The 20,649-nt window shown below is 49.8% G+C and overlaps 6 protein-coding genes across 7 annotated transcripts; 2 read left to right on the top strand and 4 right to left on the bottom strand.

Moving 5' to 3' along the window:
* Positions 1-862: 862 nt before the first annotated feature.
* PV06_06705 (uncharacterized protein) lies at positions 863-5,059 on the bottom strand (the record flags this gene model as incomplete). Its single annotated transcript, XM_016407854.1, has 4 exons — positions 863-2,636; positions 2,760-2,854; positions 3,324-3,427; positions 3,484-5,059. The coding sequence occupies 4 exons, from the start codon at positions 5,057-5,059 to the stop codon at positions 863-865; spliced, it is 3,549 nt and encodes a 1,182-aa protein (XP_016261334.1).
* Positions 5,060-5,630: 571 nt separating this feature from the next.
* On the top strand, positions 5,631-7,219 carry PV06_06704 (uncharacterized protein; the record flags this gene model as incomplete). The annotated part of the gene is made up of 2 exons (XM_016407853.1): positions 5,631-6,637; positions 6,717-7,219. The coding sequence occupies 2 exons, from the start codon at positions 5,631-5,633 to the stop codon at positions 7,039-7,041; spliced, it is 1,332 nt and encodes a 443-aa protein (XP_016261333.1). The 3' UTR covers positions 7,042-7,219.
* A 230-nt stretch (positions 7,220-7,449) lies between these two features.
* On the top strand, positions 7,450-8,784 carry PV06_06703 (uncharacterized protein; the record flags this gene model as incomplete). The annotated part of the gene is made up of 1 exon (XM_016407852.1): positions 7,450-8,784. The coding sequence occupies one exon, from the start codon at positions 7,450-7,452 to the stop codon at positions 8,782-8,784; it is 1,335 nt and encodes a 444-aa protein (XP_016261332.1).
* Positions 8,785-8,902: 118 nt separating this feature from the next.
* Positions 8,903-13,518, bottom strand: PV06_06702 (uncharacterized protein; the record flags this gene model as incomplete). Its single annotated transcript, XM_016407851.1, has 4 exons — positions 8,903-11,265; positions 11,316-12,007; positions 12,062-12,243; positions 12,299-13,518. The coding sequence occupies 4 exons, from the start codon at positions 13,516-13,518 to the stop codon at positions 9,079-9,081; spliced, it is 4,281 nt and encodes a 1,426-aa protein (XP_016261331.1). The 3' UTR covers positions 8,903-9,078.
* Positions 13,519-13,643: 125 nt separating this feature from the next.
* PV06_06701 lies at positions 13,644-15,959 on the bottom strand. Of its 2 annotated transcripts, XM_016407849.1 has the most exons (4): positions 15,537-15,959; positions 15,452-15,481; positions 14,405-15,388; positions 13,644-14,354 (listed from the first exon to the last, which is right to left on the bottom strand). In XM_016407849.1, exons 1-4 carry the CDS (start codon positions 15,606-15,608, stop codon positions 14,079-14,081), a joined length of 1,362 nt encoding a protein of 453 aa, XP_016261329.1. In that variant the 5' UTR covers positions 15,609-15,959; the 3' UTR covers positions 13,644-14,078. The 2 variants fall into 2 exon arrangements, with proteins under 2 accessions (XP_016261329.1, XP_016261330.1); XM_016407850.1 differs by having other exon boundaries at positions 15,452-15,959.
* A 288-nt stretch (positions 15,960-16,247) lies between these two features.
* Positions 16,248-19,600, bottom strand: PV06_06700 (uncharacterized protein). The gene has a single exon (XM_016407848.1). The coding sequence runs from the start codon at positions 18,844-18,846 to the stop codon at positions 16,594-16,596; it is 2,253 nt and encodes a 750-aa protein (XP_016261328.1). The 5' UTR covers positions 18,847-19,600; the 3' UTR covers positions 16,248-16,593.
* Between the last annotated feature and the right edge of the window lie 1,049 nt (positions 19,601-20,649).

The following is a 20,649-nucleotide window of genomic DNA, read 5'->3' as shown; positions in this document are numbered from 1 at the left end:
TCATCCTGTCCGGGCCGACGTACAACTTTTCGTCTTCTATGGTCGGACTCAGCTACCTCTCTTGCTGTGTCGGCGTGATTGTCGGAAGCTTGATCTCAGGCAGACTGAGCGACTGGTTGACAATCAAGCTTGCGAGCCGAAATGGCGGCTTCATGGAGGCAGAGCATCGCCTGTGGCCATTTGTTATCTGTGTTGTCGTGATTCCCAGCGCCTCAATTCTCTGGGGCGTGGGGGCTTCTTATTCCATCTCCTGGGTCGGCCTTGTTTTTGCTATGGGCATGCTGGCCATGACCACGACCATGGGTGTGTCGTTGAGTGTCAACTATCTGATCGACAGCTATCATGACATTAGCACAGATGCTCTCGTCACTGTGATTCTTGTCCGCAACACCATGTCCTTTGCGGTTAGTTATGGGTAAGTCAGTCACTGAACCTACCTTCAACAGTACCCGTTTGACAAGAGAGGGGCCGATTGCTAACATCACTATGCTAACAGCATCACTCCCTGGGTGAATCATCTCGGAATCCGCAACTGCTTCATCTCTACAGCATTCGTTGGCATGGCTGCTTCATCAGTGTTCCTCTTCATGATTTGGTTCGGAAAGAGACTTCGGGCTCGAAGCGCGGCCAAGTATTGGAAACTTGTCGAAGCTGATCATAACGCCAATGCTCATCATTGAAATGTCGTCTCTTCAAATGTACATCGATATATACTGATAGGACGGAGGTATGAGGAGAGGGACATGGGGAGAGAAAAAATTGCAGGCATCAATCCCAAGTGTTTGAAAGCTCAAATAGTCGCGACTCTTTAAAACCAACCCTCAACCGTTGAATGAATGAAGAGCGAATGCTGGTGCTGCGTTCATTGATCTGTGCCGTTGTAGGATGGGTCGTCGACATTGGCCCACGAGAAGTCATGTAACCATTCTTCGCCTTCATCTCCCAAGTCCAAGCCGTTAAATCCAAGATTATTCGGCATACGGTAGTTTGTCATGATGCTTTCCCAGTCAATACTGGTGTCGGGTGGGAATTGAGAATCAGTTGACAACAACCTGGAATTCGGTTCCTGAGACTCTTTGATGAGGAGCTCGGCACGCGCACTCAGGCTCTTGCAGAGCTTACACACGGCCTTGATGTGCGAAAAATATTGGGAAAGTGCTTCTGCAGGACCCAGAAGCCTTTCCAGCTGCCCGTGAGCCGAGACGGCCTTTATGATGGACCCCGCGGCAGTTGCTGATCGGGCTTCGCGAGCGAATTGGATGGCAGCCGCTGTCAGAGCCGTGGTGGTGCTCAGATGGCATTGGCGGATCGTACCGTGCACCACCATGGCTTCAAAAGTGGTCAGAATGTTGGACGCTGCTTCGGAGCAGAGCTTCGCCGCTCCCTCATCGCCGTCGCTATTGTTTCGATAGAATATCAATGCAACCAGATTGTAGATGATCCGGAGTTGACAAGACCAGGCGTCGTGGGTTGGAGCTATGCGCATAGCCACAGCTGCCAACTGACGTTCGATTGCCGCTGTTGTGCTCAGGCTGTCGTGGGTCGGTCTGCCTCGCGGCCCACGGAGACTGAGCATGTCCAAAACTACTATGGAGATGTCACCCAGGATGGAACAGAAGCGACCCTTCACCGCAAGATCCTCTGAGTCGTCCATGTTCTTGAAGTCGTCGTCCTCCAAGATGCCTACGTCAAAATCGTCGGCACGAATCAGACTGGGCCTGCCGTACTCCAAAGCCAACATGACCTCACTGTACAACAAAATCCACCAGATCTTTTTGTATTTCCTGTCGAATCGCCGCCTATTCGGCGGTACGTATCGAAGTGAGGCGGTGCGGTGCAGACCCATGCCAAATGCAATACGCACGGCACTGCCAACCCAATAGTACGCGTTGGAGGCCACAGTATCAGAACTACTATCCGTGTACCATGCCATCAAAAGGGCAGCCTGGATCAGATCGACGCGGTCATGCTCGTGTCTGAGATCGAATAGAGTCTTGGCCCTCTTGAAGAGGACGGCTGTCGTCATCTCACGGGACGCAGCGACTTGAGGATGGTCTGTGATGCGAGCTGCAGCAAGAAGCATCGCTTGGAAGACGACGAGCGCAGGTGGATTGTCAGGGTCTTTGTATCTTTTGCGAAAACTGGCTTCGTCCACAATCGGGAACCCGGGGTGGATGTCCTCGAAATACGTGTCGACGAGAGCATCCCGGACGGGGCGGACGGGAAAACTGCTTAAGTCGTTCAAGGCCTCGGCTGGCAGATAGTGGTAGATCGAGGGGCCATGAGCAGCTGGTTTCCAAGATAGTTCATCCCGAATCGCAGGGAAGGGATAGAACAGGCACCCACTTCCAGGCAGTTCATGATCACGCACGAGATGGTGTAGGTTGGCGACATCAGTACCGATGTAAACGTCTCGAAATGTCCCCTTTTCCTCGAATCCTTCCCACTGTGAAGAAATAACACCGGCCTCGAAGAAGCGGGATAGATTTCCACTATCATAGTTAGGAGAAACATTGAGAGAAGAAGAGATCGGAATGGCGCCTTCATTATCGTCGGGCTGAGCAGAGTTTACAGTGGCCCGAGGGGTAGCGCGATGTCGACGGGCCTTGGGAGACTTGAGCTGATTCGGATGGGCTCTAATACACTTGTTTCAGTCCTGACACTTTCTGTGTGAACACAAACCATTCACCTGCATTCTATTCCTGCTCGTTTGCAAGAGGTACAGCCTGTGGTCTCGGTGGCATCGCAGCGAACTTTACGCTTTCGACAGGTCCAGCAAGAGGTGTTCAAGCGTCGCCGCAGAGTACCACTCTCGCTGTGTTGCAGTATTCCTGGCGAGTTCATCGGGAGGTGTCTTTGTATTTGGCGTAATCGTGGTTATTAAGGGAAGGTGACCAACAAGGCACCACTCTTAACCCGCAGCGAGGATGACCATCATATCCTACGATGATACTCACGGTCCGGTACTTTACATATGCCAAAGGGGATGTCGGCTCAGCCAAGACTGCTTAGTCAAGGAGTTCGGTTCGTATGACGACGTCGCGCGACTAGGAATTCTTTCTGACTGCTCTTTATAAACCATTTCATCAACACGATGGCTCAACTCATCTACATTGAGCTTTATGCCTTGTATGCTCAGAAGCTCGAACTTAATCATGTTCCTCAATGCTACTGTCGCCAACGATGCTGATCAAGAATACATTCGACGAGTCTTGCACGACTGAACTAGCAGCTATCGACCTATGGATTACTATCATCGCCCTTCTTTATTTCTGCTAATGCGCCTAAGATGCACGATGTTATGGCAAACGGCTCGAGTTCACAACATTGTCGATGACTTCTACAGCACTGATTAGTTCTTCGTCCCTACAGTTCCTCCCAACAACTTGAAAGGTCATTGGCTGCGTTTTCCACATCTCAGGATCATCTGCTCAAGCTGTATTAGCATTCAGGCCACTTCATTCACTCAGACATGTGACATACAGATCTCCCAGTTGGGCTTGTCGAATGGATTATCACGAGGCTGGTAGCTCATGTCTTTCGCATCTTTTATCGGATTCAGTCTAAAAGATTTCAACGGCATGATGATCGATGGATAATCTATCAGGTTCCAGATCGTTGTGTAACCCCACCAAAGGGGGAAGTCATGAGGCGATCCAGCCAGTGGTGCAGAAGGGGTGATGATACAGTCCATCGGCATGCCTGTCTGGGTTTCGTTGGCCGTGGCATCCCAAGCATCGACAAATGCTTTCTTGTAAGCTGCTTGCTGCCTGTGACACTCGCTAATCTCCGACACCGTATGCTCACGGACGTTGAATGTATCGAGGTAATGTCGGAACTGGACAATCAAAGGTTCGCCGGACGCCGCCAGAGCCGCCTTGGTCTCGATGGCTCCATTTTGGAAATAGAGCTTCCATGTGGTAATCGCGGCCTTCCAAAGATCTATCGGGGGCGTGAATTCTATGACTTGATGTCCCGCTGCCTGTAAACTGGTTGCGACATCTCTGAGAGCCCGAGTAACTGGTGGGTGTGGATCAACAATGCCATCCGTGGCGAGAATACCAATGGTAAGCTTTATTTTAGGGTGCGTCTCCTTCCAGAATCCTGAAATACATGTTGGCTCGTAGGGCAGAGTCGGATGTGTCAGTATTAACTTGACAAGAAGCTTCAGGTCGCTCAGGCTGTGACAGATGGGACCACACGACGCTTTGATGGAAATTTGACCCAGTCTTTGTGACACCAGCCCCGTTCGAGGAACCCTGTCAGATGTTGGTCGCATACCATAGAGACCGTTGAAAGCAGCGGGAGCACGAATGCTACCGCCAATATCGGAAGCCAGGGGCGCACAAGGAGCCCCATGCATGGCGACTAAAGCACCGTCGCCGCCAGAGGAGCCACCAGATCCGAATCTTGAATTGTACGGATTGAGTGTACGGCCCCAGAGAGGGCTGACTGTCTCCAAGGCCATTCCAGTTTGTGGCATCGTTGTCCTGGCAAATACGATTGCTCCTGCGTCCTTGACGACCTGCACAAGAGCAGCATCTTCGCCCGCAGGCTCGCTGTCATACCACGCAGCACAACCATTGGTGGTTCTCTTGCCCCTGACTGCATAGGTGTCTTTGATCGCGATCGGAAGACCATGCAGAGGTCCCCGAAGCTTCCGGGTCTTGGAATATTCAGCATCCAACGCTTTGGCTGATTCGATCGCCTCTTCCGGGAAGAAATCGGTAAGGCAGTTGATCAGTTGTTGAGCAATGGCTGCACGAGCACAGAATGCCTCAGTCAACTCGGCTGCACTCAGTGTCCCTGTGTGCAGCATAGGCAGCAATTCAGAGGCTGTCAATTGAGTCAATTCCACTTGTCTTGAGGTCAAAATACCGCAATCAAGAACGGCATGCGGAAAATCAGTGTCTGGTGTTTCGAAATTCGTGTGCAGTTTCCATTTGGCTGGAATACTATTCGATAAGACTTCTCGGGCTCGGAGTGCTGTCTGTTTCCAAGGTTGCACATCAAGTCGCGATATGCTGGAGGCATCAACGGAGTAATCGGTCGCTGACATTTCCTAGGAGGTTTCTTGATTTTGTATGAGGTGATAAGGGTTCTGGTGAATTGAGGTAGAAGCTATGATTAAGAGACACAACAACTCTAACATAGCACTATATCCTCAAGGCTCACCTTTGCGGTTGGATCTGGAGGGAAAGGGGACATTTCGGTATGCACGATATTTGTGTTCGGTACCGAAGTTGCCCAGTGTGTCAAAGTGCCGAAGTTCTCCAGTTTGACATCGGTACCGAAATCCCCCATGTACCCGAATGGCATTTTGAATATCGATCCACAACTCCCGCGCTGGCCAGATAGTGTCGGCAGTGCAACTATCGTCTTCTATTGCTTGGTCATAGATGGCTGCAAGTGTTCATTCAGTGCCGATGGGTCTAGCTCGAATTGCGTGCAAGAAGAAGAGCTGTTCATAGTCCTGAGATTGTCTACGCTTACCAATTCTTAGGATTCATTCTGGCGGTGAGTTCTCGATTCATACATGTATAAATCATTCTTTCACGAACCCTTTTACATGCCTGAGATTACATACGGTCGCATCACACGCTCACCTGTACCCCATTCACAAAGACACGATGGGGTCTGAACGCTTCCCAGTCCAGCAAAAAGGAATCTACCACAACTTGCCAGTCTTCGATCCTGCCATCAAAGGCTTGACAGCGATTGTCACCGGGGCCAATGGGATATCGGGCTATCATACCATGAGGGCGCTTCTGCAGAGCCCTGACCGATGGTCAAAGGTGTACGCATTGTCCCGCCGACCACCACCCAAGGACATGATGGCTTTACTTCCGGAGTCACAGCGATCTCGAGTCGAGCATATAGCGGTAGATTTTCTGGACGAGCCTTGGAAGATTGCTCAGGCTTTGGAATCGAAATCGGTCAGGGCAGATTATGTCTTCTTTTACTCATACTTGCAACCTAAACCACCACCCGGCGCTCCAGTATGGTCGAATGCCGAGGAGCTCCTCAAAGTCAACACGGCCCTCCTCGACAACTTTCTACAAGCCTTGTCGCTGATCAAGATTATCCCCAAACGCTTTCTTCTGCAAACTGGAGCCAAACATTACGGTGTCCATATCGGTCGTACTCGAAGTCCTGCTGTGGAATCCGACTCTTGCCCGTCCAATTTGGAGCCCAACTTTTACTATCCTCAAGAGAAGTCACTTTTCGAATTCTGTCAAGCCAACAGCACTTCGTGGAATGTCATCCGACCAGCCTGGGTGCTCGGTGCTGTCAACAACGCGCAAATGAACGCCTTGTTGCCTATCGCGTTCTACGCCGCCGTCCAGGGACAGAAAGGAGAGCCTCTTTACTTCCCTTCTGACTGGGATGTCTGGCAACACGAAGGACATCATTCTTCTGCGTTGCTGACTGGGTATCTGTCTGAATGGGCCGTCCTAGAGGATAAATGTCGCAATCAGGCGTTCAACTCTCAGGATACTGGCGCCCTTACGTGGGATCGACTTTACGAGGAGCTTGTCCGGTGGTTTGATGTGAAAAAGGGCGTTCATCCACCAGAAGAAGATTTCAACAAGTTTGCTGTGTTTGAGGGCAAATCCGGCAAGGATACACCAATGGGGTACGTTCTGATATTCATACTCACCATGTGTCTCTTGCTTGTTTTGATCATGATTCAATGTTGACTTGTGATTACCTAGATATGGTCCTCCCTTACTTTGGCGGAGCAGCTTCACTTTGGTCGATTGGGCCTCGGAACCCACCAACAAAGAGGCCTGGCGACAACTCATGGCCAACTCCAAAGGTCAACTTACCAGCAACCCGTTTGATGACCCCGTGGCCAATTTTGCATTTGGCGACGCCGCGTTCCGAAAGATCAGTAGTCTTTCCATGAACAAGGCGAGACTGTTTGGATGGACGGGATTTGTCGACACGAGAGAGGTCTTGTTCGAGATGTATTCCGAGATGGCTGAATTGGGAATTCTACCTCGTCTGAAGGTGGACACAGCAAATCCATTGATCTAGGACTGATTCGAACAAGTCATCGCTGAAAAAGTTTTGGAAGGAAAAGACAAGAATTGAGAAAACGAAGATTTTGTTTCGTGTTTGTTGCGAGGAAATCGTCGCAAGTTTCTTGATGGATCCCCCCCCAGGGATTAGTGCGAGATACGGAGATGGGAGATTCACGTAAATACAATAAAACGTCCAGGGCGTCGTCGTAACCCATCTCTTTTTCTGACTCATAGATACTCACAAAGCATTTGTACGCACCTCTCGAAAGGATACACGAGTCTTCTTCATCCTCATCTTCGGCCTTGTCTCGTCTCTATTTTTTTTCTCCTAGAGCGAGTTTCCTTTTTTTGCTTTCAGTTTCCACGGCAAGGAGGCAAAGAAAGGTCATGCCATTTCGAAGACCATAAACATTTACCTAAAATGAACATCACCAACCATGACCACTATTATACGAGTACGAGTACGAGCATCGGCGTCAACGACATCAAAAGTGGCGTCCTCGACTCGTCACAGGTACCGTCACTCCAGAAGAAATTGGAATCTTTACTTCCTTACTCGATCCCTTTGTGGGAGAGGATAAATTTTCACCTCTCACGCCAACTTGTTCCCGAAACATCCAAAATATTTGTCGCCGTTTATACTTCTCAAGATGATGAAGAAGAAGGAAAAGACACTGCTTCCGGTGCTACTGGTCCTTCCGGATCGATCGGTGATGAATGGTTACGACGAGATACTACGACCTCGTCCGCCTCCGCCTCCTCAAATCCATGGTTGGCGGCTCATGTCGATTTGACAAATTATGGTCAAACCCAAGTATGGGTTTTTGCCAGTTGGGAATGTCCATCACATACTCAAACAACCACTGACCCTCCTACGCACACCAAAACCGACGACGGTCAAAACAACCCAATCCACAAAGCATTGATGGATTCCCTCTTCAATTACATACACGAGACACTGATCCCGACCATGCCAATGACACCACCGAAAGAATGGACCACGCTTTTGGAGACGGGAAAAACATTGACCACCCCTTATTCTCGAAACAAAATCATCTTTGGTACCGTCGGTGACGAGCTTTGGAGATATTTTCCCCATCATGCCCGAGCCAGAACGGACCCGGGTTACATCAAGTACATTTTTACTCCGGAAAGTCTGGAAAATCCAGTCATGGACGAGACGGGTGCGACACCACGACCGCCGCCACCAGAAGAAACCGAAAAGACATCTTCTTCTCTTCTGCCCGAAAATTACAAATTCACCACATTGGCTTCGACACATTTACAGACCGTACTCGACAGATCCACCATCCCTCGTACACTGTCGACGCTGTCAGAGTTTGTCAATGTGGGTGTCTTGTACACCGACACCGAAGACGACGACAAGTGCGACAACTCTGACTCTTCAGGCCCAACCCCCATCGCCTGGGGTTTCTTGGGGAAAGACTCTAGTATATCAAGTTTACACACCGAGCCCGAACATCGCGGCAAAGGTTTAGCTTTGTGTGTTGCCAGAGAATTATTGATCAGGCGTCGTCGTCAGCGGCACAACCACCGACACCACCAACGACAACCCGACAGTACCACCCAGCAACCAAAAGGCCTTCCATCACCATACTACTGGGCACATGCAGACGTTTCAAAATCAAACATGCCCAGTCGAAGAGTCATGGAGAAACTCGGTGGGAAACCCATGTGGATGGTCATGTGGACCGAATTAGACCTGGCACAGATCTGTCGACCGTCCACATCCTGACCACCATTTCATTGTTCCAGTAGTCCTGTCAACAGTCACGGACAAAAGCCAATATCAATTGATACATCATGTTCAAAGTAGCAGATCGTGGAATATAAAAGAAACAACGTTCTACCTAAAAAAGGTTTGACCTATGAAGCTTTTCCGACCATATCGTCTTTCTTCCAAACATGACTGTATCTCTTCAAACAGAACGAGTGTACTGCACTCGTACCATCCTCCGCCTATCATAGGTGACTGAAACTGGTTCAGATACTTTCATCACAATCTTGTTGTACATCGCCCCCCGCTTGCTTAAACAATCTCGACATATTCACGGAACTCATCGTAAAGCCACGAATCTATTCCTTCCCATTTCTTTTTCTCTTCCGCTTCATACAAACACATCTGTCTCTCCTCCGGCGTTTGATCGATAGATGCTAAAGGATATGAAGCTTCCATATCCACCACATCTCTTGAGGTTCGATTCGTGCTTTCAATTGGATGAGACTTGCTCCACTCCATGACACCAGTTGCCGCAGATGAAGATCTCAACCTGCCTATTTGAGGATCTCTTGTTCTTCGTAGAGATCCAGGGGACTTGTCTTCGGACGCTACATTAGTTTCGCTGCTTGGCCATTGCTCGACGGGACTGCTACTAAAACCAGTAATGAGAAGGCCTTTGCCAGGACCCACAACGTCACTTGTAGTGGCTTTCCGGGATGAGGGCTCAAAGCCACAAAGATCGACCTCATACCTCAATATGTCCGGAAAATCATCATCACCATGATCCGGAGGCTTCGTCTCTGGGTTTGTAGCGGTGATGTTCAGCTCATTACGACATGTCCCCTTGGCAGCTCCGTCAATCGGGAAAACATCAGGGAGGTCGTCTGAGAACAGAAATTCGTCATCTGAGTCACCAATCGCTGGATGCAGATCATTGGCTTTCTCTATTGCTTGGACGTCGAGTCTGTTATGTTGGGCTTGGACCTTGCCATTGTCTCCCGAGGATTGGTCACCCTGATCTGGGTCTGACAGTTTCAACTTTTTACTGACATGTTCATTGATCGGTGTTTTGCCTCCATTGTCGATGCCGACATTACTCGTCGCTTTGGAATTGGAAACCTGCTCGAGATGACCCCCACTGCTCCCTCCAGGTTCAGCTTTCCGTCTCACATGCTTCAGTCCAGTAATCTTCATTTGCTTTTTGTCTGGAGCCTTTGGACGACGCTTGGGTTTGGTAACGCCTTCTTTGCAACACTTATGTTTGCAGTCTCGGTGATGCTGGACGCAATCATGCTGACATGTCCATCGTCCGTTAGCAAGCTGGACTGGCTCTCTGTAAGACGAGGCATCACCCTCGTCCTTATGATCGCGGTTCCGCTTCTGTGCAAGTTCCGAACCGCGCCGTCCACCGTTAGATTTGCCCCTTGTCTTCTCTTCTTCTTGAAGGATCTTGTCGATATCTTGCACATCTGAAATATCATGCTCATTCGTTTCGAGAGCTAGAAGGTCTTGATCATCGACGCCACCGTCGTCAAACTCGTCGGTACGTCCATCCTTGACTTGTGGCTTGTTATTGTTGGCAATCTCAGAAAAAGGACCTTGCTGCCTTGGAAAAAACGAGCTAGGTATGTCTGTCAGCCGTAGCTCAGCATATTTGCTCGTCCCTGCAATTTCATCGCACATCACATAACAACTGATATTGCTTGTAGGCTTGGTCACCACTGTCGATAAGAACACCTGCTGTCCTTTGAGCAGATTTTTGGCGCTGAATCTTCGGAAATCTATCAGAGTCCCGTCCGAAGTTTCCACTAGCAAACAGACATAGATATCCTTTCTTTTGAATACCAATGGTGGAGTCTCGTTGAGAAATCCGATCTCAGCAACAAGCTTGATTGTTGCACCAGTCCCACGCTTCAAGTCTCTCCCTGTCTCTTTTACGCACACTCGTAAGTTCGGGAAGCTTTCGAGCTTCTTGAGAAGATCGTGTCCGTAAGGAGGATTCTTTCCGAGTACCACCTCGATACGAGACGGCTCCGTGTTGAGCAAAACGTCAATGCCGTTGATGGAAGCCGAAGCGAGTTTGCGGACGGAAACCTCTCCGAGACCGTCCAGTTGTCTCAATTGACTCGCGGTGTTGTCCCAGACACGGGCAGCAAGACTCCGACCCAATTCCAGAGCATTTCTTGCGGACACCGAGTCCTTGAAATAAATCTGACAATCAATGATGCACCGGATGAGGCGATTCGCATGACTGAAAACGGTCGATTTGTCGATCCGGTGCTGCTGGTGGTGCTTTCTGTAGTTGTCATTGTCCGGAATCAAGACATTGCCCAACTCGGCCTGAATCAAGAGTGACACTTTATGCGCCTGGAGTGCCACATCCACCTTGACCGGAAACTTGATTTCCGGGGCTTTATTGATCTCTTTGTAGAATGACTTTTCTCCTGCCATCATGCGAACGTCGCGAAATTCCTTGGCCTGGGTTAAGATCGACAACTGCAAAGGGGTTAGTAGCCTTGAAATAAATCACAAGTCATACCACATACAATTTCCGACATCTTTGCTTTGGGAGGCAGGTTAATGAAAGACTTCATCGTTTCGAAATTGATATAGTATCGTGCCATGATTTGTCCGTATTCAGTTGATACCAATCGAGCTTGTTCCTTCACGAGGCCGGCATTGATGAGTAATGCAATGTCTTTTTGGCACAATTGTTCCAGCAGATCATCCTCCAAAACTGTATCGATCCCCTCTTTGAAGCGATAGTGGGAAGGGTTTTTCTTCATGCGAACGTGAAGGAATGTGCTCGCAAGCCAGGTTTTGGCCGTTGAAAAATCATACACAGTTCCTAATCCAATCTCGGCGTTGAGATGTTCGATCAAGTTCAGGTGCAGGCAACTCTCAAGAATGCCTTCTCCTGACACCATTTTCTCATATCTTTCAGCCTTCTCTTTTCTTGTTAGTATGACTGCACAAGCGGACGTCTCAAACTGCGGCCGACCGGCTCTTCCAAGCATTTGCATCACCTCTAGATCAGCATATTCTTGTAAACCATTGTCCGACCAGGCACTTGTCCCTTTGAGGATGACTAAGTAGCAGGGAAAGTTAACACCGACGGCAAGTGTAGATGTGCTGCAGATCACATTGATCTGGCCGGTTAGAAAAGCATTCTCGATAGTCCTGCGGTCAACCTGGTCCAGCCCTCCATGGTGAAATGCCACACCTGCAGCAGATGTGACTGGGGAGATGTTAGCGTCTGCCTAGAGTCGAAGAACCCTGGATGGTTACCTGCCTTTGAGATCCTGAGACGTGAGTGTTAGCGGTGTCGTCGGACCTTTCCACAAACGCTGAGATGGAATTGAGGCTATCCACATATCAGCCAACTTCTTGGCAGTCGTTGTAGATGCATTCCGGGTTGAGCAAAAGATCATCACGGGTTTCCCATGTCCGTGGCGTGCAATAACTCCTGGTAGTCTGTCCAACATTAGCCTTCTGCCCAATGACAGAATGGCGATCCCCTGTCACTCACTGCTGTGTGAGCATCGACTCAAATGCGAAGTCGTTACCTCTAGCTGCGAACCCGTAGACATGTTTCGTCAGTTGAACTGGCCGGAAGTTTTCACCAAAAACCTCCCTCTGCGCTAGCATGTGTTGCATAGTTGAATTCCGTCCAAGCCATGTGGCGATATCTTCGGAGTTCGGAACCGTGGCAGAGAGTGCCACGAATCTGATATTGGCTCCGATAGACTTCATTCGAGATACAACGGCTTCCAGGGTGGCGCCACGGTTTTCTTTGAGAATGTGCACTTCATCGACGAGGAATAGCTTCACCAATTGAATCAGTCTGGCATGATCTTTCCACTTGCGAGTCACACTGTCCCATTTTTCTGGAGTTGTAATGATGATATTTGCACTCTGCACGTTGCGCAAGTGATTAGAATCGGCATCACCTGTCAGTTCAGCACATTTCAAGTTCAAGTGGCCGAATTTGGTCTGCCAGTCGCGATTTCTTTCGGAGCAAAGAGCTTTTGTCGGAGCTTGGTAGACAACCTTGAAGTCGCCGGCGGTCGACTCCGCGGCGAGTCTGCATATGGCAAGCTCCATAATGACAGTCTTCCCACTGCCGGTAGGGGAGGATACCACCAGATTGTCATCAGTGCCAAATGCACTTGCAAAACATTTAGATTGAACTGCATTGAACATCTCAAACTTGAAGATTGGGCGGAGTCGACCAGGCAGAGTCTTAGTAGCGACCAGCTGTATCCCCTGAGTGGTAGGTGGCAAGCTAGCATGATGCATTCTTGGTGAGGGCTGATTTGATGGCTTTCCCTCGTGGTATAAATCTTCGCCAGGATAAGATTGTTGTAGGAATGAAGTTGTGCTCTCTGCCTTCGCCGACTTTATCTGTTGACGATGTTGCAACATGGACATTGTCGGACTAGTCAGATCAGGACCTGTTGGAGAGCTGAAAGGGTGAAGTGCAGGAGCACGCTCGTGCCAGTCATGTATTTCCACCGGCCCCCTTCTGAGGTTGGGTTCAGTCCACGTGCTGGCTGGTCCAGTATTTCCGGTGTTGCTTGTGGAACCGTGCAACGGTAATGGCCTATGAGCTCGCGAGGGTTCTGCTTCTGCTTGGGGATCGTCTGGCGCATCATGGCTGATCCCTTCCAGGAGGGACATATCTGTCAAGGTGTAAGTAGTATTCCAGATGAAATGGCTTGTCCTCACCAAATTCGTCCAGGTCGTCATCGCGAGTCACGACCGGAGCAGTGCTCAATTTGGGTCCGTGTGGAGGTGTATGCGGCGTATGTAGAGATGGATTTCGCTGAGGAGAGTGGTAAGCAGATCTTTGAATTTGTATAAATCTCTGTGGCCGTGAACGTGAAGCAAGATTGCGGCGATGGGCACCAAAGGAAGGGGGGTTGTAAGTGGCCTGCGTTTGTCTTGTGGAATTCATGAGTCTGATTAATTTGTCTGTTGCCAGACTTTGTGCGCTGGCTAAAGTGTGTATTGCAGCAGACAGAAAACAAATAAGATGGGCTCTGAGGGGTGTGAGCAGAATATAGAAGGGCAAGGCGCAGGTCAATTGTTCATGGCAGGCACGAAGCCCCATACTTTAAGTACAGCACGTGACACCGAGACTGAGACCTGCCGTCTGATGTTTGTGAGGATTGTGTTCCTGTAGTACTTGGTATAACGTTCAGTATCAATGCAGCCTCCTCAAGTGCCGTTCAGCATCAGTATAGGGCATCAATGGGTATACTAAATTCCCTCCTCGCTCGTCAGGTCATTGTCATGCTAGACATGTTTCAATCGTCGTACTTTGGGAAATAACCAGCAGACTCATTCTTGCGCTTCTTATGATTAGGAGAACCTGGACGTGACGTCGCCATGGCGGTTTCTTCTTGGCTGAGGGGTGTTTTTGGTATCTGAATGGACATATCATTCATGTCCAGCACTTCACCCTGCACCGATTTCTCGTCGCTGTAGATCTTGATCGACGGCGGCGGCGCATACTGAATGCGAGATTCCTCTGTGTTGTATATGATAGTGGATACGAGAACGATGGAAGCCCCCAATAGAAACTTAACATGCGTCAGCAAAAGGAACACTGATCGAGGTCGCTGCTACTTACATGGCTCGTCAAGGAGTTATCAAAGAAGACAAAACTCGCTAAACTGCTGAGGACCATGCTAATGCTCAAAGCGAAGTTTTTAGCAATATTGTCGGCGTAAAAGATTGCAAAAGCCGCCAGGACTGCGCCGATTGTTTGTATGAGGATCGAAGCAACAACAACCGAATTGTAGCCGGCGAAGAATCCATATTTGGCGACGGTTTCGCCATCCAGAAAAATGATGCCAATGAAGAACGCTGGGAAAAGAGAGTAAATGGACAGCTGGACATTGCGGATCCAAATAGAGGTGGCCTTTGGGGACTCTTTCATGATCTTTTCAAAATACACGCCAGCAAGGCCTGAAGTGATGCATACGCCGAGGACAGCAAGTAGTCCTGCCGAGGCGTCCATCCCTGGTGTATTAAGAGCGAGCTCATCTTCCTCAATACCCTCGTATGTGGCAGATCTTTTGTTGAGGTGGGAACCGTGACCTGCAATTTTGAAATGCTCTCGCAGTGGGTTCGAAGACCTCGGTACATAGACTCGAGCATGGTGATTTGAGGCCAGTGAAGTTGTTGATTCTTGCGGCCATGAAACTATTCCCACCCCAATCATCAAGAGAATAAGGGACACCCATTGCCTGCCCGACAGAGACTTTCGCAGGATCATGACGCTAAAGACCGCTGTGACAAAGATTTTGAATTGATATGTGACGTGGAATGTGGCAGCGTCCAGATTAGAAATCCCAACATACTGTAGGCTATTTGCCAACGTGTACAGGCTTGCTGGAATCGCAAGCTTCCAAGAATCGCCTCCAAAAATGGCATTACCAAGTGTTCGCAAGAGGGTCGTTGCTGTCGTGGTCTGAGGGACGGAAAGTGAGATCTCGTAGAGTGACACGGTAAGACAAAAGACCAGTTTCAGTAGTTCGACGAGGAAGACGGCCGTCGAGGGAAGATAACGATGCCCATCCGGAGTCGGCATGACTCGAGAATAGTGAAGAAGCTGTGGTCAATTGCGTTAGCAGGGCGTGCTCTTTTCGATGATCGTGATGCGATGGCTGCATACTAGGATAAAAACAGAAAACTGCATCGTCAACTGCGAGGCAGTGTCAGCATTGTCCACCCCGCGGCATGTTTTCCAATTCTCCTACAGTGCTCAAACATAAACTCCGTAATGATGCTCCCATGAACCTGGGCTGGTTGCCCGCGCGTTCGATACCCATACTGCGCTCCTGGTGCAGAGGAATCTTTTCAGTCTTGAGAGTGGGTGTGAAGTCTCCAATCTTTGACAATGTACTGCCCTTCGCTCTGAAATTGTCGTCCTGCTCCAGGCAGAGAAGACGGTCGCTTTCACAAAATGAAGACAAAGGTCAAAAGGAGTGGACGGGTCTATCGTCAGAGGACACGTTGAACCGCTGAGGAAGGAGGACGATGAAAGCGTGGAAATCCCAAGGTCACCCGACACCGCAACAATGAAGGAAATGCAGCATGACCTGGAAGACGTGAAGTGACGAAGCAATAGTGGTAACAATTGGCGAATGAGTGGGAGAGTGTCTGGCGCGTCGATTGGGTTGTTTTTTTCAAGATGCAGTGTGCTCTTCCCGTCCTCCTCTCAACGCGGATAGGGCTTTTCTGGAGACTCGCTACTAGTGCCTGGGTAGTTGGGCTTGCCCAATGCAGGCTGCGTCATGGATCCTTGTCGACCCCCTGTTTGGGAGGCTGTCAACGCCTCATGTGCCCAAGTATCCGCGCCTGTGCCTCCATCAGCCTGCTACAGTACACACCCCCCCCCCCAAGACAGGTCCACTACCAAGATACTGCCCTGGTCGCTTGTCCAACATGCATTACAGTACGGGAAACCAGGAAATTCGGTGTGCATTTCATTACGCGACAACGGCTATCCGGTGGATTCGATGTCTAGCGACAATTCCGCCATACCCGACGACGCCCAGACCAACATTGATCAGATCAGATCCTCCTCACAAAAAAGGCCAGCCTTATAATCATCACACCAAGCACATCGTGAGCTCCTGGAGCAGCTTCTCCCAGTATAATACTCGTACAGTATCCAAAGTCAATCCTCCACTTCGTCGTCGTCATCACAAAGAAAAAAAAAGAAAGATTGTATAAGTACAAGGGTGACGTCAATACATCACCAATCGTCTTCTGTAATTTTGGGAACAAACGGAAAAATCGAATTCTTTCCTCCTAATGTGCAGTCGCCAGGGTGGTCGACTTAGCTTCCCAGCCATGATAAGGCCATTCGATGAATTCTTGTGAGGGTATATCGTCCCGGGGTGGAATAGACGAAAGTTTCTCGAGAGCTGCTCTGTAATTGTGCTCTCGCCGAGTACTTGACGTATCTCGCGAGTCACTGGTCGACGTGGAGAAGAAAGTGGCACGACTGAGACGGTTCGCGCCATTCGTGACGTTCGCAAGAGGGACAAAACCAGGCGAGGCGAGAAACGACATCTCACTACCATGTCCGAGGGATGTTTCCGTTTGGAAGCTCGCCATGGAAAATCTGATACTTGGGTCAGCCGACCTGCCAGTTTGAAAAGTGGTGCAAGATGCTTGGTCAGAGTTCGCATCAGAGTGATTCAGGGCTTCTTGACTAGACACATTGACTCGGGCCGTTTCGTTGGTTGTCGAGCCTGCCGGGATTTGTCGGGATCGAGATCTCTTGTCGAGGTCTCTGAGTAGCCGAAGTCTTGGATCACTGCTCCTTTTGGCGTGCTGTGGGACGCCGGTCGATCTTAGTCTCATCGCCGCAAGTAGTGACTCTTCGTGCTTGGTTACGCTGATCATCCTTCGACTTTCTATACTTGCATTGTCCGAGAGACATGACCCTTGGAAGGATGTTCGCCGGGATTCGGTAGGAGTGGCGGGGAATGAAGTGAGTAAATCATGTTCTTCGATCGTCCGCTGTGATGACACATCGCTGAAATATGACTGTCTTATATTGGAAGGTCTGCTGATAGCTTTGGTTGAAGTCTTTGCGTTCCGCTTTGACACATTGCGAGCGACCCGCCTCAAGCTGGGTGTTGCTTTTATAGACGAGTTCTGATTTGTCTCGATTGCCTTCGCAGTTCCAACCACAATGTCCGATTCCATCAATGACTCGAGTGCTATACTGTCACGCAATTGTGGCAAACGCTCACGTTCAGGTTCCACACGATTTTCTTCATCCTCCGACGAGGAGAGATCAAGTACACTGGTTGTGTGCAGATCACTTGAGGCCAAAGTCTTGGATGCTGCCGCAGGTATACGTTGATTCGAGTGAGAGCGGAATAATTCTTGGGATAGTGTTGACCTTGATGATTTGGTATTCAAGGTTGAAGTCCGTGGGGGAATAGCGGAGGCGGGGAGCATGTGACGAGAAGATGAAGAAGCGGAAGGGTCAGAGTCCAAGTTTGCACAGCCATCGGATGTATCTGGGACGAAGGTGGACATTCGCGCAGAATCTTTCGACACGAGACCAATCCTGCCGTCCTCAAATGCACTCTCCATGCCATCCACGAAGCTTGGCTGGAATTCTGGTTCGTGAACACTTTCATCCTCACTGCTGTCGCCTTCCAATCCATCGAACCAATGTTTTGCCCCTGCTTTGGGTCTTCTGATGTTTAATTTGAGATGGGATGTTTCCACGGGACCATCGGAATGAGTGAGGTATGACGTCGGATGCTTCACATTGACCATAGAAAAATTCGGCGTCGGACGAGGAGCATGTTCGCGGTGATAGTTACTCCCCCTGTATGAAACAGAGCCTCTCGAGGACTGTGCTGAAACCGATTCTCTTGGATGTTCTGTTGATTTAGTCGAGCTCTGGCCGTCCGCAAGTGATCGAGGAGGAGAAGCAGTTGAAGCAGATTTCTGCTTGGAGAGTTTCTTACTCCCACTCTTGTCTCGATGTTTTGTCGACCTAAATAACCGCAATTGCCGTAATGGTTCCTTCTCGGCTGTGGCTGATCTGATTACTATTGGTGAGCCTTTCCGTAGGGCGCCATCTCGTCTCGACGAGTCAGAGGTCTGTTGGGATATAGCAAGTGGCATTTTCTGTGCCTCATAATGGGAGTTCAAAGTTGAAGAAGAGCGATGGGGTTTGGGTCGTTTCGAGTGTATCGATGCTGCTCTCTCAGCGCTGATACAGAACTCTTCATGTAATAATACAGAGGATGCCTTCAACTTCAGTTCGGGGATCACATCCGGTTTCTCTGTGGCGGCGTGCGAAGAGCCCAATTCAGTAGTGGCATCCGAGAATGACAGAGTTGGCACTTTCGCCGTGTTAGAAGAACTGACACTTTCGTTTCTAGCGGTATTCAATGCGGCTTCCGAGATACCCAGTATGTTTTGAGCCTTGTGTTCGCGTTTGCCAGTATTTGTCTTCCAGCTTTGCTCAGTTGCGCTGGACTTCGTCCTTTTTAACGACCCTGGGAAGCGAAATCTTGGACCAGAACCCATATCCGTCTCCTCCCGTCGTGGACAGGCCGATGAATTCGTTTGCAGAACTCCCGGCCGACAAATCGGCGGTTCAAAGGTGAAGGAATAGCGGTGAGACTTCAAGGGAACATGTTGGGTCGCAATAAAGTTGCCATCCGCCCCGTGGACAATTTCGCCGAGGACCAGATCTTGTGAGAGATAGAAGGCAGATCGGAGGTCGCACCAGTCAGTGTACTCGTATCAGGCTTTGCGAATGAAGTAAGATGTTTCGAGTTTTGCTGGCTTGCGATTCGGGAGAGGAGAGCTGTAACCTCTTGTCTCGCTGTCGACGGAAACCTCGACGATTTGTTGCAAGTAGAGAGTTGATTGCCGCGGAAGAGAGTAGAGGCGGTCGTAGAGATGGAAGTCCCTCCGGGTCAGATGAAGAGCCAGCCGATCGAGCCCCAGTTTCCACAACACTCATCTATTGATGAGCACCAAATCTTCCATGACAGGACTGGAGGAGGAGGAGGCAGCAGTGGGACCACGGGATCTTTTAGGGCACTGAGGCGCAATGACGAATGCAGACAATAAGAGGGCTAATTGGGATTATCCAACAGCCTAATAAGACCAAAGACCAGCCAGCTGTATGTAATAAGAGCGAAGGCTTTCCATTAGCACTGACTAGAGTCGCATGGTGGAAGTTGCAAATACTTAGCAAAAACCGCTTGTCCTTCTGGTACTGTAAGCCTGATTGTCTTGGAATAGGTCGAGGTTGTTCCCGCAGCCCCTCGTCAGTACAAGTAATCCTCGTGCTCTATGCATGTCCGTTTATCGTGGTTGACACCCTTCTCGAAGTTTAGGCGTTCAAATGCATGCCTTGGACCGACGCCGGTATCGAGCTACTGGCCTGTGTCTGAGCCTTCAGTGGCTAGAAGAGGCTCCATGGGAAGATGGGGCCCATTATGTTGCAGGCTTGCATCAGTACCATGGGTCCTGCTATCCGCACGGAGATTCCAGTTCTGAACTCCCTCTGCAAGCGACAAAGTGGGCGATATTACAGTGGTGTACAGAATACTCCACCTGTGGCTGCTACGAGGCATCCTTAGTGCACACAATGGATGCCTTAGCACCGCAGGAGTTCAAAGTCAGCATAACTTCGAGGTGGTGATCTTCAGGAGGTTTTGCTGTTGGCCCGAAAAGACTGACTTTAGCTTGCAAGGGGTCCTGATAATGGGTGCATGCCAGGAACATTGGTGCCAAGTACGCCATCATTACGGGGTACACCAGAAAGTCTTGCTTTGTATGGGAATTCGAGCAGATACTAGTTAGTGCCACTCGACGAAGTCACATCCCCGCCGCCGAACACGTAAGACCGCCAATGGCCCGAGATGTGAGAGACCAACGAATGGTAACGTAGACACTTCCACGATGAACATATTGCACATCATAACGAGCAGAGTAAGATTGCCGTCCTTCTACTCCCTACAAGGCAAAGAAAGACGCTCGTCCTCGTCTTGCGCAGCTTACTTCTCACCCTAACGATTCCTCATATCAAACCTTGCTGTGTTGATCATGAACACCTCCCTAGCAACCCACCTTGGGCCACGTTGACTCAAAACCATCTCAGATCAAGCCTGACTCATCTTGGATGTCCCGCGGTCAATAATATCACGTTGTATCAGCCCTCGGTCGCCAAATGCAAACCTCCGACGACTGCTGTTCCGCGCTACCACGACCGCCTTGCTCGGCCTCGCGAGACTGAGACAGATCGGCATCGTCAAAGCACGAGGAATCGTTCCATTTTCTTTCTAAAGGCGCGACATGGAGCAGGCTGAGGTCAGG

The sequence above is a fragment of the Exophiala oligosperma genome, assembly GCF_000835515.1.
Source record: "Exophiala oligosperma strain CBS 72588 unplaced genomic scaffold supercont1.6, whole genome shotgun sequence".
NCBI lineage: Eukaryota > Fungi > Ascomycota > Eurotiomycetes > Chaetothyriales > Herpotrichiellaceae > Exophiala > Exophiala oligosperma.
The sequence above is the reverse complement of the archived record's forward strand: the minus strand, read 5'-3'. Positions and strand labels throughout refer to the sequence as shown.

Bases quoted from the DNA above. Each gene is read 5' to 3' on its own strand.
- PV06_06700 (XM_016407848.1), bottom strand. From the start codon at position 18,846: ATGGGTTCTGGTCCAAGATTTCGCTTCCCAGGGTCGTTAAAAAGGACG.
- PV06_06701 (XM_016407849.1), bottom strand. From the start codon at position 15,608: ATGGGTATCGAACGCGCGGGCAACCAGCCCAGGTTCATGGGAGCATCA. The intron at 15,389-15,451 runs GTATGCAGCCAT...AATTGACCACAG, and splicing joins AGTTTTCTGTTTTTATCCTA to CTTCTTCACTATTCTCGAGT. The intron at 14,355-14,404 runs GTAAGTAGCAGC...ACGCATGTTAAG, and splicing joins ATAACTCCTTGACGAGCCAT to TTTCTATTGGGGGCTTCCAT.